Consider the following 19956-nt stretch of genomic DNA (forward strand, 5'->3'; position numbering starts at 1 on the left):
GCATGATCAGTACAGAAACTCTTGGCCAAATGCAGGATGAGGGGAGTACAAAGGAAAATTTACTGTTTTAAAAACTGTGTTGAATATCCCAATTGCTCCTGTACTGTAAAAGTGAAGACACTGATTAGTGACTATTGCAGTGTTGCTCTATATCTGGGTCTATTTGTAGGGCATTTATATTTTTGAGTTCTCCTTAATTCAGACATCGAGAATGAATTTAGTTGCAATCTGCAAAATGACCTAATTCTCGCTCAGTGGACATAGGTTGTTACACAGCATGGAAAAATGGTAATTTACCAGAAAAAGACAATAATATGTCAGCTTTAAGTACTGTAGTGTAGTTAGAGAAAGGAAGTCCTACAGCTGATTGGTGGGTTTCAGTTACATCTCATGATTCTACTTGTGTTGTATTATTTAATAAGCCCTTTTATGTCCTAATTGCAGACACATAAATATTCAGAGTAATCTACTGCTAGGAAATATAATTAACAGAGATATTAATTAAAACAACTAAATGCTTTATTAGCCCACGTAGAAGCGTTTTTCGTTATAGTTGTTATAATAAGATTTTAAACCTATCGGTAAATCTATTTCTCCTAGTCCGTAGAGGATGCTGGGGACTCCGTAAGGACCATGGGGGTATAGACGGGCTCCGCAGGAGATAGGGCACCTAAAAAGAACTTTGACTATGGGTGTGCACTGGCTCCTCCCTCTATGCCCCTTCTCCAGACCTCAGTTAGAGAACTGTGCCCAGAGGAGATGGACAATACAAGGCAGGATTTAGCAATCCAAGGGCAAGATTCATACAAGCCCACACCAATCATACCATGTAACCTGGAACATACATAACCAGTTAACAGTATGAACAAACAACAGTAACGGCCCAAGACCGATGTCAACTGTAACATAACCCTTATGTAAGCAACAACTATATACAAGTCTTGCAGAGTTTCCGCACTGGGACGGGCGCCCAGCATCCTCTACGGCAGAGGTTCTCAAACTCGGTCCTCGGGAGCCCACACAGTGCATGTTTTGCAGGTAACCCAGCAGGTGCACAGGTGTATTAATTACTCACTGACACATTTTAAAAGGTCCACAGGTGGAGCTAATTATTTCACTTGCGAATCTGTGAGGAGACCTGCAAAACATACACTGTGTGGGCCCCCGAGGACCGAGTTTGAGAACCTCTGCTCTACGGACTAGGAGAAATAGATTTACCGGTAGGTTTAAAATCTTATTTTCTCTTACATCCTAGAGGATGCTGGGGACTCCGTAAGGACCATGGGGTTTATACCAAAGCATCCAATCGGGCGGGAGAGTGCGTATGACTCTGCAGCACCGACTGAGCAAACGCTAGGTCCTCATCAGCCAGGGTATCAAACTTGTAGAATTTAGCAAAAGTGTTTGACCCCGACCAAGTCGCCGCTCGGCAAAGTTGTAAAGCCGAGACGCCCCGGGCAGCCGCCCAAGAAGAGCCCACCTTCCTAGTGGAACGGGCCTTAACCGAATTTGGTACCGGCAATCCAGCCGTAGAGTGAGCCTGCTGAATCGTATTACAGATCCAGCGAGCAATAGTCTGCTTCGAAGCAGGAGCGCCAATCTTATTGGCCGCATACAGAACAAACAGAGCCTCTGTTTTCCTAATTCTAGCCGTCCTGGCTACATAAATTTTTAAGGCCCTGACTACGTCCAGGGATCTGGAATCCTCCAGGTCACTTGTAGCCACAGGCACCACAATAGTTGATTCATATGGAACGAAGAAACCACTTTAGGCAAAAATTGCGGACGTGTCCTCAATTCAGCTCGATCCACATGAAAAATCAAGTAGGGGCTCTTGTGTGACAAAGCCGCCTATTCTGACACTCGCCTTGCCGATGCTAAGGCCAACAACATGACCACCTTCCAGGTAAGAAATTTCAACTCAACCTTGTTAAGTGGTTCAAACCAGTGTGATTTTAGGAACTGCAACACCACGTTCAGGTCCCATGGTGCCACTGGAGGCACAAAAGGTGGCTGGATGTGCAGCACTCCCTTTACAAACGTCTGGACTTCTGGAAGAGAAGCCAATTCCTTTTGAAAGAAAATCGAGAGGGCCGAAATCTGTACCTTAACAGAGCCTAATTTCAGGCCCATATCCACTCCTGTCTGTAGGAAGTGGAGAAAACGACCCAGATGAAAATCTTCTGTAGGTGCATTCTTGGTCTCACACCAAGACACATACTTTCGCCAGATACGGTGATAATGTTTTATCGTCACCTCCTTCCTAGCCTTCATTAAAGTAGGGATGACCTTTTCCGGAATCCCCTTTTTCGCTAGGATTCGGCGTTCAACCGCCATGCCGTCAAACGTAACCACGGTAAGTCTTGAAATACACAGCGCCCCTGCTGCAACAGGTCTTCCCTCAGAGGAAGAGGCCAGGGATCTCCTGTGAGCATCTCTTGTAGCCCTTCGAGGCCAGTCTGGGACAACGAGTATCGTTCGTACTCTTCTTCGTCTTATGATCCTCAACACCTTTGTGATGAGACGAAGAGGAGGAAACACGTAGACCGATTTGAACACCCACGGTGTTACCAGAGCGTCTACTGCTACTGCCTGAGGGTCCCGAGACCTGGCGCAATACCTCCGAAGTTTTTTGTTGAGGCGTGACGCCATCATGTCTATTTGAGGAGTTCCCCAAAGACGTGTTACGTCTGCAAAGACTTCTTGATGAAGTCCCCACTCTCCTGGATGGAGATCGTGTCTGCTGAGGAAGTCTGCTTCCCAGTTGTCCACTCCCGGAATGAAGACAGCAGACAGAGCGCTTACATGATTTTCCGCCCAGCGAAGGATCCTTGTGGCTTCCGCCATTGCGACTCTGCTTCTTGTCCCGCCTTGGCGGTTCACATGAGCCACTGCTGTGACATTGTCTGATTGAATCAGAACCGGTAGGTTTCGAAGAAAACTCTCCGCTTGTCGAAGGCCGTTGTAAATGTCCCTGAGTTCCAACACATTGATGTGTAGACAGGACTCCTGGTCTGACCAAAGACCCTGAACATTTTTTCCCTGTGTGACCGCTCCCCATCCTCGGAGGCTCGCGTCCGTGGTAGCCAGGATCCAATCCTGAATTCCGAACCTGCGACCCTCTAGGAGGTGAGCACTTTGCAACCACCACAGGAGGGACACTCTGGTCCCTGGGGACAGAGTTATTTTCCGATGTAAGTGCAGATGGGACCCGGACCACTTGTCCAGAAGGTCCCATTGAAAAGTCCTTGCATGGAACCTTCCGAAGGGAATGGCCTCGTAAGCCGCCACCATTTTCCCCAGAACTCGAGTGCATTGGTGAACTGACACCCTCTTCGGTTTTAGCAGGTCTCTGACCCTGTTCTGGATGTCTTGGGCTTTCTCTATTGGGAGGAAGACCTTCATTTGTTCCGTATCCAGTATCATACCTAGGAACGGTAGTCGAGTTGTCGGAATCAACTGTAACTTTGGTAGATTTAAAATCCAACCGTGTTGCCGGAGCACTCTCAGAGATAGCGCCACACTGCTCAGCAATTTCTCCCTTGATCTCGCTTTTATCAGGAGATCGTCCAAGTATGGGATAATTGTGACTCCATGCTTGCGCAGGACCACCATCATTTCCGCCATTATCTTGGTGAAAATCCTCGGGGCCGTGGAGAGTCCAAACGGCAACGTCTGAAATTGGTAATGACAATCCTGTACAGCGAATCTCAGGTATTCCTGATGGGGAGCATATATGGGGACATGAAGGTACGCATCCTTTATGTCCAGAGACACCAAAAACTCCCCCTCCTCCATGTTGGCTATTATCGCTCTGAGAGATTCCATTTTGGATTTGAATCTTTTTATGTACAGGTTTAGGGATTTCAGATTCAAAATAGGTCTGACCGAACCGTCCGGTTTCGGGACCACAAATAGGGTTGAGTAGTAACCTCTTCCCTGCTGGTGCAGGGGAACCTTGATTATCGCTTGCTGTATACACAGCATTTGAATTGCAGCTAACACTATATCCCTTTCCGATGTGGAAGCTGGTAGGGCCGATTTGAAAAATCGGCGCGGGGGCACCTCCTCGAATTCCAATTTGTAACCCTGGGAAACTATTTCCAACACCCAGGGATTCAGGTCCGAACTGACCCAGGCCTGACTGAAAAGTCGAAGACGTGCCCCCACCGGTGCGGACTCCCTCAGGGGAGCCCCAGCGTCATGCTGTGGGTTTTGGAGCAGCCGGGGAGGACTTTTGTTCCTGGGCACCTGCCGAAGCAGGTGCTTTCTTGCCTCTGCCCTTACCTCTGGCGAGGAAAGAGGATCCGCGACCTCTTTTGGACTTGTGCGACCGAAAGGACTGCATCTGATAGGGTGTTACTTTCTTTTGCTGTTTGGGAATATATAGTAAAAAATTAGATTTACCTGCTGTAGCTGTGGAAACCAGGTCCGTCAGCCCATCCCCAAACAATACATCACCCTTATAGGGTAGTACTTCCATATGTTTTTTGGAATCCGCATCACCCGTCCATTGGCGAGTCCATATGGATCTTCTTGCTGAGATAGACATGGCATTGGCCCTAGAAGCTAGCAATCCAATGTCCCTTTGAGCATCCCTCATAAATAAGACTGCGTCTTTATTATGGGCTAGAGTTAAGAATATAGTATCCTTATCCATATTATCAAATTGATCTGTCAGCTCATCTGTCCAAGCTGCAATTGCGCTACACACCCATGCCGACGCAATTGTCGGTCGTAGCACAGCCCCCGTATGAGAATAAATACACTTTAAGGTAGTTTCTTGCCTGCGATCTGCAGGGTCCTTAAGGGCTGCTGTGTCAGGAGACGGTAGCGCCACTTTCTTGGACAAGCGCGTCAGGGCCTTGTCCACAGTGGGGGGTGATTCCCAAATTTCCCTGTCCTGCTTAGGGAAGGGGTATGCCATATAAATTCTTTTGGGGATCTGCGGTCTCTTATCCGGAGTCTCCCAAGCTTTTCCAAAGAATTCATTTAATTCATGAGATGTGGGAAAGTTAATAATCTGTTTCTTTTCCTTAAACATGTGTACCCTTGTGTCGGGGACCGAGGGTTCATCCACAATATGCAACACATCCCTTATTGCCACAATCATACACTGAATGGTTTTAGTCACCCTAGGTGGCAATTTTACTTCATCATAGTCGACACTGGAATCAGTATCCGTGTCGGTAGTAGTGTCTTGTGTAAAGGGACGCTTTTGAGACCCCGACGGGCCCTGTGAGTCGGTCCAATCCGAGGATTGACCCCCTTATGTCCCCCTAAATCAGCCTTATCAAGCCTTTTATGTAAAGATGCCACACTTGCATTCAACATATGCCACATGTCCATCCAATCTGGAGTCGGCACAACCGACGGGGACAGACCACTCATTTGCTCCACCTCCTCCTTGGAGAAGCCTTCCGCCTCAGACATGTCGACACACACGTACCGACACCCCACACACACAGGGATTAACCTATAAGGCGACAAAACCCCAACCAGGTCCTAAGGAGAGACAGAGAGAGAGTATGCCAGCACACACCAGCGCTTAAAAACACTGGAAAAATATATGTCCAGGTAGCGCTTTTTTATATATAATATGCCAATTCCCACTCACTGCGTTGCTAATGTGCCCCCCTCCTCTTTTTCAAGCCTGTGAAGTTCAGCAGGGGAGAGACCAGGGAGCCAGCGTTTTCCTTCATGCAGCTTCTGTGGAGAAAATGGCGCTGGTTAGTGCTGAGGATCAAGCCCCGCCCACCAGACGGCGGGCTTCGGTCCCAGTGATTTTTCAATAAAATGGCGGGGGATCATAGATTTACTGCCTCCGCAGCCTAATCAAACTGTATTTGGCCAAAATGTGAGGTTTATTGCTGCCCAGGGCGCCCCCCCCTGCGCTCTGCACCCTTCAGTGCTGCTCTGTGTGTGTGTGACTGGGAGCAATGGCGCGCAGCTTACCGCTGCGCGCCTTACCTCATGAAGATCTGATGTCTTCTGCCGCCTAAGATGTCTTCTGCCTTCTCTATCCGGCTTCTATCTTCGGCATCTGTGAGGAGGACGACGGCGGCGCGGCTCCGGGACGAACCCCAGGTGAGACCTGTGTTCCGACTCCCTCTGGAGCTAATGGTGTCCAGTAGCCTTAGAAGCAGTGCCCAACTTGACAAGCCAGCTCTGCTTCTCTCTCCTCTGTCCCACGATGCAGGGAGCCTGTTGCCAACAGGACTCCCTGAAAATAAAAAACCTAACAAAATTCTTCTTCAACAGAAAACTCTGGAGAGCTCTCTGCAGTGCACCCATTCTCCTCTGGGCACAAGATCTAACTGAGGTCTGGAGGAGGGGCATAGAAGGAGGAGCCAGTGCACACCCATAGTCAAAGTTCTTTTTAGGTGCCCTATCTCCTGCGGAGTCCGTCTATACCCCCATGGTCCTTACGGAGTCCCCAGCATCCTCTAGGACGTAAGAGAAAGTATTATTATGTATTTGTTACTGTATTATGTATTTGTCTTTTGTTATATATTTGCTGTTGTGCATAGTATATTTGTTATTGTCTGTTATATAATAATACTATTATCCTTCTAGCACAAACTCAGTAGAGAGCTGTAGGGAGGCCCCGCCCACTCCCTCCCCTCGCAGCTCTCACTGGCCGCCCACTCCCTCCCCTCGCAGCTCTCACTGGCCGCCCACTCCCTCCCCTCGCAGCTCTCACTGGCCGCCCACTCCTTCCCCTCGCAGCTCTCACTGGCCGCCCACTCCCTCCCCTCGCAGCTCTCACTGGCCGCCCACTCCCTCTCCTCACAGCTCTCACTGGCCGCCCACTCCCTCCCCTCGCAGCTCTCACTGGCCGCCCACTCCCTCCCCTCGCAGCTCTCACTGGCCGCCCACTCCCTCCCCTCGCAGCTCTCACTGGCCGCCCACTCCCTCCCCTCGCAGCTCTCACTGGCCGCCCACTCCCTCCCCTCGCAGCTCTCACTGGCCGCCCACTCCCTCCCCTCGCAGCTCTCACTGGCCGCCCACTCCCTCCCCTCGCAGCTCTCACTGGCCGCCCACTCCCTCCCCTCGCAGCTCTCACTGGCCGCCCACTCCCTCCCCTCGCAGCTCTCACTGGCCGCCCACTCCCTCCCCTCGCAGCTCTCACTGGCCTGCCCACTCCCTCCCCTCGCAGCTCTCACTGGCCGCCCACTCCCTCCCCTCGCAGCTCTCACTGGCCGCCCACTCCCTCTCCTCGCAGCTCTCACTGGCCGCCCACTCCCTCCCCTCGCAGCTCTCACTGGCCGCCCACTCCCTCCCCTCGCAGCTCTCACTGGCCGCCCACTCCCTCCCCTCGCAGCTCTCACTGGCCGCCCACTCCCTCCCCTCGCAGCTCTCACTGGCCGCCCACTCCCTCCCCTCGCAGCTCTCACTGGCCGCCCACTCCCTCCCCTCGCAGCTCTCACTGGCCGCCCACTCCCTCCCCTCGCAGCTCTCACTGGCCGCCCACTCCCTCCCCTCGCAGCTCTCACTGGCCGCCCACTCCCTCCCCTCGCTGCTCTCACTGGCCGCCCACTCCCTCCCCTCGCAGCTCTCACTGGCCGCCCACTCCCTCCCCTCGCAGCTCTCACTGGCCGCCCACTCCCTCTCCTCGCAGCTCTCACTGGCCGCCCACTCCCTCCCCTCGCAGCTCTCACTGGCCGCCCACTCCCTCCCCTCGCAGCTCTCACTGGCCTGCCCACTCCCTCCCCTCGCAGCTCTCACTGGCCGCCCACTCCCTCCCCTCGCAGCTCTCACTGGCCGCCCACTCCCTCCCCTCGCAGCTCTCACTGGCCGCCCACTCCCTCTCCTCGCAGCTCTCACTGGCTGCCCACTCCCTCCCCTCGCAGCTCTCACTGGCCGCCCACTCCCTCCCCTCGCAGCTCTCACTGGCCGCCCACTCCCTCCCCTCGCAGCTCTCACTGGCCGCCCACTCCCTCTCCTCGCAGCTCTCACTGGCCGCCCACTCCCTCTCCTCGCAGCTCTCACTGGCCGCCCACTCCCTCCCCTCGCAGCTCTCACTGGCCACCCACTCCCTCTCCTCGCAGCTCTCACTGGCCGCCCACTCCCTCCCCTCGCTGCTCTCACTGGCCGCCCACTCCCTCCCCTCGCAGCTCTCACTGGCCGCCCACTCCCTCCCCTCGCAGCCCTCACTGGCCGCCCACTCCCTCCCCTCGCAGCTCTCACTGGCCGCCCACTCCCTCTCCTCGCAGCCCTCACTGGCCGCCCACTCCCTCCCCTCGCAGCTCTCACTGGCCGCCCACTCCCTCCCCTCGCAGCTCTCACTGGCCACCCACTCCCTCCCCTCGCAGCTCTCACTGGCCGCCCACTCCCTCTCCTCGCAGCTCTCACTGGCCGCCCACTCCCTCCCCTCGCAGCTCTCACTGGCTGCCCACTCCCTCCCCTCGCAGCTCTCACTGGCTGCCCACTCCCTCTCCTCGCAGCTCTCACTGGCCGCCCACTCCCTCCCCTCGCAGCTCTCACTGGCTGCCCACTCCCTCCCCTCGCAGCTCTCACTGGCTGCCCACTCCCTCTCCTCGCAGCTCTCACTGGCCGCCCACTCCCTCCCCTCGCAGCTCTCACTGGCCGCCCACTCCCTCCCCTCGCAGCTCTCACTGGCCGCCCACTCCCTCCCCTCGCAGCTCTCACTGGCCGCCCACTCCCTCCCCTCGCAGCTCTCACTGGCCGCCCACTCCCTCTCCTCGCAGCTCTCACTGGCCGCCCACTCCCTCCCCTCGCAGCTCTCACTGGCCGCCCACTCCCTCTCCTCGCAGCTCTCACTGGCCGCCCACTACCTCCCCTCGCAGCTCTCACTGGCCGCCCACTCCCTCTCCTCGCAGCTCTCACTGGCCGCCCACTCCCTCCCCTCGCAGCTCTCACTGGCCGCCCACTCCCTCCCCTCGCAGCTCTCACTGGCTGCCCACTCCCTCCCCTCGCAGCTCTCACTGGCCGCCCACTCCCTCTCCTCGCAGCTGCCATAGCCTCACTTCTTCCCTAGTCAGAGCTGCCAGTGCCTGGAGCCTAAAGACAGAGGGACAGAGATGAAAGAAACACATGAAGGGGGGATCATGAGGCTGGAGAGACACTGGAGAATGAGACTGGAGAGACTGGCGAGACACAGTGGGGGGCATGAAGATGGAGTCAGTGCAGGGGCACAGAGCTGGACACACACCGGGGGTGTGCTGAAGGAACATAGGGGGGCAGGAGAATGGAAAAACGGGGGGGGGGGGGGGGGGGAGGGGCGTTGCTGGAGGAGCATGAGGCTGGAGAAACACAGGGGGACATGTGGCTGGAGACACAGGGGCCGGAGAAGCACGTGAGGGACAGTTGGCTCTACATACACATAGGGTCATGGGGGGGGGGGGGGGGGGGTTGCTAGAGGAACATGGGGGCGTGAGGCTGGACATGCAGAGTGTGCTGGAGAAGCAAAGGTTGAGCATGGGGCTGGACACACACAAGGTCATGAGGCTGGAGGCACGCAGGGGGGGGGGGGGGCGTGAGGTTGGAGACACAGTGAGTGGAGAAGCACAGGAGGGGCCTGGGGCTGGACCTACACACGGGGCATGAGGCTGGAGACACGGGGGGCTGGAGACAAGGTGGGTGGAGAAGCACAGGAGGGTCATGCTGCTGGGCACACACATGGGGGCATGAGGCTGGAGACACGCAGGGGGGGGCATGAGGCTGAAGAGAACGTTGAGGGATAAGCTGGCAGGACACAGTTGGAAGGAGGCCACACTAGCTAGCGACCCAGCTAATGACAGGTCATTAATGCTAGTATTATTAAATATTTCTTATTGTATTACTGTGTAACGTTTATATGTTATTATATCAGCGTCTCTTGTTCTGCCTCTGTGGCTTTTGCAGGATGGCCTCGTCAAATCAAACATGGAAAAGTTGACCTTTTATGCCCTTTCTGCCCCAGAGAAATTGGATCGCATCGGTTCCTACCTCTCCGAGCGTCTCAGCAGGGACGTGGCCAGACACCGCTATGGGTGAGGACAGGAGAGACATCACTTGTCATCATTACATAACATGCATGCGCTGACACCGGCGAGGGGGGGGGGGGTATTTAAATGCAGCCTTTAAAGTCAGATCCTTTGACAAAATGTCAGCGCAGAGAAAATGTTAACTGAGTAAGCAGCGTGCGTAATGATGTATAATTACAGGTAAAAGCTTTCAGCTCCCACCATCAATTATACTATGAGTTGCAGTGAGCGCTGGAAGCGGTGCCTCCGTCTCGCAGCAGTTATTACCTCTGCAGCCTGACTAGCAGGTTATTGGCACACAAATACTCCGCTGTCTGCTACTTACCTTGTCCCCTCCAAAGTCACCACTACAGCTGCACGTTTCATGGGGGGGGAACATTCTGCAGAAAATGAAAATACTAGTCTTTAGATGCTTGTGTAACAAGAGAGAACCAGGACGGGTGTAATTCTTCTATGACAGGATGGCGGTTTCGACATTGTCTGAGCTTAAGTGGTATCACATTTCTAATGCACCCGATAATCTATTTGCAGAACGAGAAACTAATGGGGTCATTCCGAGTTGATCTCTCGCTAGCAGTTTTTAGCAGCTATGCAAACGCTATGCTGCGGCCCACTGCGGACTGTATTTTAGCTTAGCAGAAGTGTGAACGCATGTGCAGCCGAGCTCTGCAAAAATAGTTTGTGCAGTTCCTGAGTAGCTCTGAACCTACTCAGCACTTGCGATCACTTCAGCCTATTCCTGTCCGGATTTGTTGTCACAGCCACGCCTGCGTTTTTGCAAACACTCCCTGAAAACGGTCAGTGGACACCCAGAAACGCCCCCTTCCTGTCAATCTTCTTGCGGCTGCCAATGCGATGGAAAACTTCGCTAGAACCTGAGCACAGCCGCAAAGGGCTTTGTACCCATACGTCGCGCGTGCGCATTGCGGGGCATACGCATGTGCAGAAATGCAGTTTTTTCACCTGATCACTGCGCTGCGAAAATCGGCAGCGAGCTATCAACTCGGAATGACCCCCTAAGTGCCGAAGAAATTACGGATGTGTAATATTATAATGTACCTATCGCAGCAATTCAGTATTGCTCCGGTGCGGAGAAAGCTGCTCCGAAAAGCCGCGAGCCCTGTCACCGACGCTTTCTCCGCTAATTACTTACCGCCGAAAGTTTCCACCGCCAGGCTTGACCAAGCATTAATAACTGAATTCACCGACGGAGGGGCTACAGGGCCAGATGGATCCAAACGGATATCTCTTTGCAACCCGTGCAGTGGTAGTCCCAGGAATATGTTACCACAGGGTATCACGGGAACCTGCATTAAGAATATAAGGGCAGATGTATTAACCTGAAGAAGGCATAAGGAAGTGATAAACCAGTGATAAGTGCAAGGTGATAAAGGCACCAGCCAATCAGCTCCAATATGTGAATTAACAGTTAGGAGCTGATTTCTTATCACTGGTTTATCACTTCCTTATGCCGTCTCCAGGCTTAATACATCTGCCCCATCATCCAGTTGTCTGAAGAACCTCGGCTGTTCTCTCTGTTTTTAGTGACTTTGGGGCAGATGTATTAAGCCTGGAGAAGTGATAAAGCAGTGATAAGTGCAAGGTGATAATGCACCAGCCAATCAGCTCCAATATGTTAATTGACAGTTAGGAGCTGATTGGCTGGTGCGTTATCACCTTGCACTTATCACTGCTGTATCACTTCTCCAGGCTTAATACATCTGCCCCTTTTTGCTGGATTTTCCATGCACTGAAAAAATGAATCAGTCCTTTAAAATGTATTTTAAAGGTTTTGCCAGCTCTTAAACCCCGAACAATGCAAGATACTGTACACAGCTCCTGTGTGAGTTCTCTGCTACTCATTTTCTTATACCCCCTCCCCATCGTACCAGTTCTCTGGCAGCAGCTCACTATGGCTCAGAGGCCCAGCTGCTCTCGGAGCCCGTCTAGGCTCCTAGTAGCCGGAGAATAGGTAGCCTATAAAATGTCTGGGTTCATTCTAGCGCCATGCCTTGTGGCTGAGCATTGGGTGAGAGGAGGAGACAGCTCAGGAATCTGCACCGGTTACTCAGCCCATCCATATAAATCAGACTGAAAATGGCCTCAAATGAGCTACATAAATAAATCCAATCTATTGCGTGTTCCCAGATGCCCAGAACAGACTGCGACGTTTATTATTAGTATAGCGCTGGATGGTGGAAAGTTGTCACTACATCACAGGGGATACATTCACTGTGCTTCTTGGCGATCAGACTTACAAAGGGGGAGATATATCAAATCTTGGAGAGAGATCAAGTGGAGAACGCCCCAAAAGAAACATTGTCATCTGTGAATTGTCTCCGAATTTTGTCAATGGCTGAGTTTTTTTTAACGATCCTGCCAGGGAATCGGAGCTGTGTGCAGGTTCGCCCGGTGTGAATTGGTCACTTGCGCAGGCCAGGATTTCCTGTCCTATCAGGTTACAGCTATGGAGCAGCAGCAAATCCCAGAGAGATGGAGATTACGGGTGACGTCAGATGGGGGCTTTTATTTGGGCATTATATCGCTGCTGTGGGGACACGTTTCAGGGATTGGCTGGTGCAGCTTCTTCAGGGTGTAATCGCTGGGTGGTTACAGGAGTGCCCCTCCCCACCGCTCCATATGTCAGCATCATAGTAATAATGGTTATAATCGCCTGTAACTAACGGTCAGTACAAGTCTATTGGATGTTGTGTCTTAGCAATGAGAAGGGATTTTAATAAGAGAAGGCGGACAGACTGATTAGTGATTAGCAGAGAAGAAAACGTACTTAGCAACAATCTGTGTGATGGAACACAGTCACCGGATAGACCATATGTTCTGTATCCCCAGTATTTACACCAGCGACATCCTTGGTGCAGGAGATTCGTAGAAAGCCAGGGTATCTCTGCATACGCACAGCTCAGCATAGGCCACAGCTCTGTCTGCACGCCCACCGGACGCCCATTGCAAACTTATTCTGTGTGTGACTGCCCCCGTTACCATCCCATTGCCACCCAGTAACACCCATACAGCCGGAAATGAAAAACCCAGCATCCTAAATGTTGAATCGCAGCCCAACTTCCTGTATATCACATCAAAGTCGCAAAGGCTTCCTGGGCGGAACATTTTACACCTTTTCCTCCCCTTAGGAAGTCGAATTTGGAAAAATCCCTGCTTAATGGGTGGCTGCAAATAACTGTCACAGTTTCCAGACCACCCGGCAGGTCACATGTTCCAGGTCACCCAGCAAGTGCACAGGCACAGCTCACCAACTTGTCACATTTTCCAGAGCACAATGGTAATGCATTCTAAATGGCAGGTGGACGGTTTGCCACGTTACTCCGAAACGAAGATACCAGTTACAGCGCCAATATATTTCTGCAAATCTAGGGACAAATACCTTTGGTATAAGATTTAGCCCTGACTGCTCTCTATATAACAGTGTAGCATAAAAACACTACACATTCAAGGTTCATGTAAATGCAGACGTAACTTTAAATGGCAGCTTTGGCGGAAACGAATGACAGTGTTCCAATTGTGTTATTATTAGGAAATGCATTAGAAGAATAGAACAATAGGTGATTGGTAAACAATGCGTTCACAGCGCTGCTTATATTCCCAGCACAGAGTGCGGCTGACATAATGCAGCTCTCCCCCCCAGGAGTTACTGAGGGACCGGCGTGTATAGAAAGGATTGCTACCCACTCCGGCTGTGACAGTTACGTGAAGGAGGCATTACTGAGAGAGACTATTTAGGATCACAATGGCAATATATAATAAGAAAATAATTTGTGTCACTCTGACTGTGCTGTTTATAGGAGGGAAAGTAGCTTTTATGAGGCAATTTAGCAATTGCAATCAGTGGCGGCAGCAGCACAAATATTAGGGGTATGAAGCACCCACCGAATGACCTGTATGATACACATGATACAGAGGGCAGATGAGGCCGTGGTGCCGCTATGACAGGTGGGCCGGATGGTGTGTGTGTGAGGATTAACTGTTTGCTGTATACACTGTCTTGTAATATGTACGTAACCCACATCTGTATTGAGGCTACACTAGGGGACGGTCACAGTGAGTCCGCTGTCTGCGGGTAACCTCAGCTGCCGAGCAATTATTAGGGAGAGTACTTAGTGAGGGGTGTGGTAGGTCAATATCCCTAGCCCTCACCATAGAACCTAACCCCATCCCCCGCAGACTAACTCTCCTCCTGAGCCTAACCCCATCCCCCGCAGACTAACTCTCCTCCTGAGCCTAACCCCATCACCGCAGACTAACCCTCCCCTAGAGCCTAACTCTAACCCCATCCCTTGCAGACTAACTCTCCTCCTGAGCCTAACCCCATCCCCCGCAGACTAACTCTCCTCCTGAGCCTAACCCCATTCCCCGCAGACTAACTCTTCTCCTGAGCCTAACCCCATTCCCCGCAGACTAACTCTCCTCCTGAGCCTAACCCCATCCCCCGCAGACTAACCCTCCCCTAGAGCCTAATTCTAACCCCATCCCCAGCAGACTAACTCTCCTACTGAGCCTAACCCCATCTCCCGCTGACTAACCCTCCCCTAGAGCCTAACTCTAACCCCATCCCCCGCAGACTAACCCTCCCCTAGAGCCTAACTCTAACCCCATCCCCCGCAGACTAACCCTCCTCTAGAGCCTAACTCTAACCCCTTCTCCCGCAGACTAACCCTTCTCCCGCAGACTAACTCTCCTCCTAAGCCTAACCCCTTCTCCCGCAGACTAACTCTCCTACTGAGCCTAACCCCATCACCACAGACTAACCCTCCCCTAGAGCCTAACTCTAACCCCATCCCCCGCAGTCTAACCCTCCCCTGAGCCTAACTCTAACCCCATTCCCTGCAAACTAACCCTCCACCTAGAGCCTAACCCCTTCTTTAGCAGACTAAAGCCCTGTACACACGGGGAGAGAAGTGTGCGATCTGTCAGTGACCGCTCAGCACACATCTCTCCACCCGCTCAGCACAGAACAATGTGTGCTGAGCGAAGGGGGCAGACGGAGGGGGTCGATCATTTCACCCAGCGGTGAAATGAGCAACCCTACTAGATTGTCCCTGCATGCAAGCCAATCTAGCACCGGCGCTAGTGACGCGCGTGGCTGCGCATCGCTATCACTGTAGGGGATACACACGGAGAGATCCGTGCTTAAGTTCTAAGCATTCTAGTCCAATTGCTTAGAATTTAAGCACTGATCTCTCCGTGTGTACCCCTCTTAACCCTTCCCCTAGAGCAGGCATGTCATACTCAAAATCCCAACTGGGCCAAATTATCAAGATCCAAATCTTCTGGTGGCCTGCAAGAAAGAGTTAGAGTTTATATATATATATATATATATAGCAAACACTGTCCACGGCACTCCTGTGACCCGGAGGTGTAATCATGTAATACTGTTGAAACGCCGGTGCCCTCCAGTGGTTACAGCTTCGCTGTGTCCAATAATGAAAATGCTTGGTGCGGCGGCGCTCACGGCTTGAAACGAAGACAGACAACCGGTCTGCTGTGCATCAACGTTTCAATGTTTTTACAAAATTTTCGTCAGGATATAACAAATACAAAAGCGCTACTCACCTTCTTGGACCACAAGACAGAGGTATTTTGGTGAGTAGCGCTTTTGTATTTGTTATATCCTGACGAAAATGTTGTAAAGACATTGAAACATTGATGCACAGCAGACCGGTTGTCTGTCTTCGTTTCAAGTCGTGAGTGCCGCCGCGTCAAGCATTTTCTATTTTATATATATATATATATATATATATACAGGTTGAGTATCCCTTATCCAAAATGCTTGGGACCAAAAGTATTTTGGATGTCGGATGTTTCCGTATTTTGGAATAATTGCATACCATAATGAGATATCATGGTGATGGAACCCAAGTCTAAGCACAGAATATATTTATGTTTCATATACACCATATACACACAGCCTGAAGGTCATTTTAGCCAATATTTTTAATAACTTTGTGTATTAAACAAACTTTGTGTATTAAACAAAGTTTGAGTACATTGAGCTATCAGAAAACAAAGGTTTCACTATCTCACTCTCACTCAAAAAATTCTGTATTTCGGAACATTTGGATATGGGATACTCAACCTGTGTAGATATTATATATATATCTTTTGTCTCTACCGCATCTTGAGGAAGGGGTTAAAATCCCCGAAACGTCGATGCCATGATGTATTGAACTTAATACAGCTATTTTTTCAAAACGTCCCTGAGTGCCGCAGTCCTTCTTTTTCCATTTGATGTGCATACATTCTGAGGGCACCGGGGCATTGTTCAACTCTTCAGCACAAGGGAGTGCCGGGCTGTTGTTACCAATATATATATATATATATATATATATATATATATATTTATTTAGCAGCTTGGAGGTAAGTATTACAACGTTTCGGTGCCCCAGCACTGTCGTCAGGTCTAATGCACACCATCACAATGGTGATGTTTTCTATAAAGGTATGTTCTTTTTTATGTGTGCCTTAAACCTGACGACAGTGCTGGGGTACTGAATCGGTGAAATACTTACCGGACCGCTTGTTGTCTATCATTCCGCGCTGAGTGCCGCACCTCCAAGCTGCTACATTGTTCTGCACGTGAGGGCACCGGCTGCAGTTGCATATTGTTGTTGGGCCCCTGGTCATCCTACGGAGCCTGGACAAGGTGGGCTACATACCGGAGCGGGGCCGGAGCGTTCTAGCCCAATTCCCTGCCAATGGGCCGCATAAGGACCGCTGGTCAGGGGCCGCAAAAGGATGCGGTAGGAGCTGCATGTGGTCCGCGAGTTTGATACCCCTGCCCTAGAGCCTATCCTTACCCCCCTCCCCCGCAGACTAACCCTCCCCTTAGAGCCTAACCCTAACCCCATCCCCTGTAGACTGACCCTCCCGCTAGAGCCTAACCCTAACCCCATCCCTTGCAGACTAACCCTTCCCCGAGAGCCTATCCTTAACCCTTCCCCTAGAGCCTATGCTTAACCCTTCCCCTAGAGCCTATCCTTAACCCTTCCCCTAGAGCCTATCCTTAACCCTTCCCCGAGAGCCTATCCTTAACTCTTCCCCTAGAGCCTATGCTTTACCCTTCCCCTAGAGCCTATCCTTAACCCTTCCCCTAGAGCCTATCCTTAACCCTTCCCCTAGAGCCTATCCTTAACCCTTCCCCGAGAGCCTATCCTTAACCCTTCCCCGAGAGCCTATCCTTAACCTTTCCCCGAGAGCCTATGCTTAACCCTTCCCCTAGAGCCTATCCTTAACCCTTCCCCTAGAGCCTATCCTTAACCCTTCCCCTAGAGCCTATCCTTAACCCTTCCCCTAGAGCCTATCCTTAACCCTTCCCCGAGAGCCTATCCTTAACCCTTCCCCCGAGAGCCTATCCTTAACCCTTCCCCTAGCACCACTGACATCCTCAAAATGTCAACATTTTACATAGTGACATTTCAGATATCGACATTCTGAGAATGTCGGCATGTTGAACCATATTGACATGCTAGTGTCAACATTGTGATGTCGTTATTATGAATGTCGGCAAGGTGAGAGTAATCAGTCAGATTATTAGGGAGAGTACTTAGGGGGTAATTCAGACCTGATCGCCAGGGTGCTTTTTGCATCCCTGCGATCAGATAGTCGCCGCCTACAGGGGGAGGGGAAATGTTCAGTGCAGGTGCAGTCTCCACACCGCCCAGGACATACTCACACGCTGTGATGGATTGCTGGTGATCGGGGCCGGAGCTGACGTCACATACCCTCCCTCCAAACGCCTAAGTCCCTCCTGCGTTTTCCCGGACACTCCTTTAAAACGGTCCGTTACCACCCGCAAACAGCCTCTTCCTGTCAATCACCTTGCGCTTGCCCATGTGATAGTTTCTTTAGCACCATCCCATCGCTATGCACCAATGCCCGGTGCAGTCATCCGACGTGCTGGTGCATTGTGGTGCATACGCATGTGCAGTTCAGACCTGGTCGCGAAAGCACACAGCAGCAATCAGGTCTGAATTATCCCCTTAGTATTAGTGAGAGTAATTAGTGAGAGTATTAGTGAGAGTACTTAGTGAGAGTATTAGTAAGAGTAATTACTGCAGCGACATTATAAGGGAGAGTACTTAGGGGGTCATTCCGAGTTGTTCGCTCGTTATTTTTTTCTTGCAACGGAGCGATTAGTCGCTAATGCGCATGCGCAATGTCCGCAGTGCGACTGCGCCAAGTAAATTTGCTATGCAGTTAGGTATTTTACTCACGGCATTACGAGGTTTTTTTCTTCGTTCTGGTGATCGGAATGTGATTGACAGGAAGTGGGTGTTTCTGGGCGGAAATTGGCCGTTTTATGGGTGTGTGCGAAAAAACGCTACCGTTTCTGGGAAAAACGCGGGAGTGGCTGGAGAAACGGAGGAGTGTCTGGGCGAACGCTGGGTGTGTTTGTGACGTCAAACCAGGAACGAAACTGACTGAACTGATCGCAGATGCCGAGTAAGTCTGGAGCTACTCAGAAACTGCTAAGAAGTGTCTATTCGCAATTCTGCTAATCTTTCGTTCGCAATTTTGATAAGCTAAGATTCATTACCAGTAGGCGGCGGTTTAGCGTGTGCAAAGCTGCTAAAAGCAGCTTGCGAGCGAACAACTCGGAATGACCCCCTTAGTGAGAGTATTAGTAAGAGTAATTACTGCACCGACATTATAAGGGAGAGTACTTAGTGAGAGTATTAGTAAGTGTAATTACTGCAGCGACATTATAAGGGAGAGTACTTAGTGAGAGTATTAGTAAGAGTAATTACTGCAGCGACATTATAAGGGAGAGTACTTAGTGAGAGTATTAGTAAGAGTAATTACTGCAGCGACATTATAAGGGAGAGTACTTAGCCATATGAAGATGGCGTTACACCACTAAAGCCTATGAGCTACACATTGCATTATTGGCAAGGAGAGGGTTCCCCCGACACCATCCTTGGCAGTGGCCAACGCACATGTGTGGACAGCGGGATCATGCATGCACAGTAGTTCCACTAGCACACCGCAGGGATGGGCTGCTTTCGGTGTTTATTACGAAATCTGCCCGGCATACTCGCATGGTGCAATGTGATAATTTACGCCCCAACACACAGTGCGGTAATGGATATATCAATCTTGGAGCACGGAACAGGGCTTCCGAATAAATGGCGTCTAGAATCAAAGTGATACTGTTGCAGCTGCTATAATATTGCTTACGGGTTTGGACACGGCGCATATATTAGTGGGGGCCGGAAGAAAACGAACGTGAAATAACACTGGGGGTCATTCCGAGTTGATCGCTCGCTAGCTAGTTTTAGCAGCCGTGCAAACGCTATGCCGCCGCCCACTGGGAGTGTATTTTAGCTTAGTAGAAGTGCGAACGGTTGTATCGCAGAGCGCCTGCAAATAATTTTTGTGTAGTTTGAGTAGCTCAAAACCTACTCAGCGCTTGCGATCACTTCAGACTATTCAGTTCCGGATTTGACGTCACAAACCCGCCCAGCCACGCCTGCGTTTTTCCGCACACTCCTTGAAAACGGTCAGTTGCCACCCAGAAACGCCCCCTTCCTGTCAATCACTCTGCGGCAAGCAGTGCGACTGAAATGCATCGCTAGACCTTGTGCAAAACTACATCGTTCGTTGTGCCCGTACGTCGCGCGTGCGCATTGCGCCGCATACGCATGCATAGAACTGGCGATTTTTAGCCTGATCGCTGCGCTGCGAACAAATTCAGCTAGCGATCAACTCGGAATGACCCCCTTTGTATCCCACAGTTTGGTAAATCTGACCGGCTAGCAGCTCTAATAGAAACTTATGTGTCATGACTGAGGTTTTTGTGAACCCGGTGTAGTGAAGTCTGTGCGGGCGACTGGAGGATTATGTGAATACTACCACTGACCTGGTTTGGAAATGCCGTGGACTCTGGGTTTCCTCCGGAGACTGGGAAGAGGAACCGCAGCAGAGATGGCCGAAT

The 19956-nt window shown here is 51.3% G+C and overlaps 1 protein-coding gene across 4 annotated transcripts in view; it reads left to right on the forward strand.

The window, feature by feature from the left end:
• Nucleotides 1-19956, forward strand: part of EFR3B (EFR3 homolog B) — a 305942-nt gene that overhangs the window by 105431 nt on the left and 180555 nt on the right. For 3 of the 4 annotated variants that reach the window (XM_063915063.1, XM_063915062.1, XM_063915065.1), the window contains exon 3: nt 9868-9995. In XM_063915063.1, coding sequence (XP_063771133.1) covers nt 9868-9995 — 128 coding nt within the window. Of the gene's footprint in view, nt 1-6288; nt 6454-9867; nt 9996-19956 lie in introns of those variants that run through there. The other variant, XM_063915064.1, reaches the window with a different exon arrangement.

This window comes from Pseudophryne corroboree, chromosome 4 (genome assembly GCF_028390025.1).
Source record: "Pseudophryne corroboree isolate aPseCor3 chromosome 4, aPseCor3.hap2, whole genome shotgun sequence".
Classification (NCBI taxonomy): Eukaryota; Metazoa; Chordata; class Amphibia; order Anura; family Myobatrachidae; genus Pseudophryne; species Pseudophryne corroboree.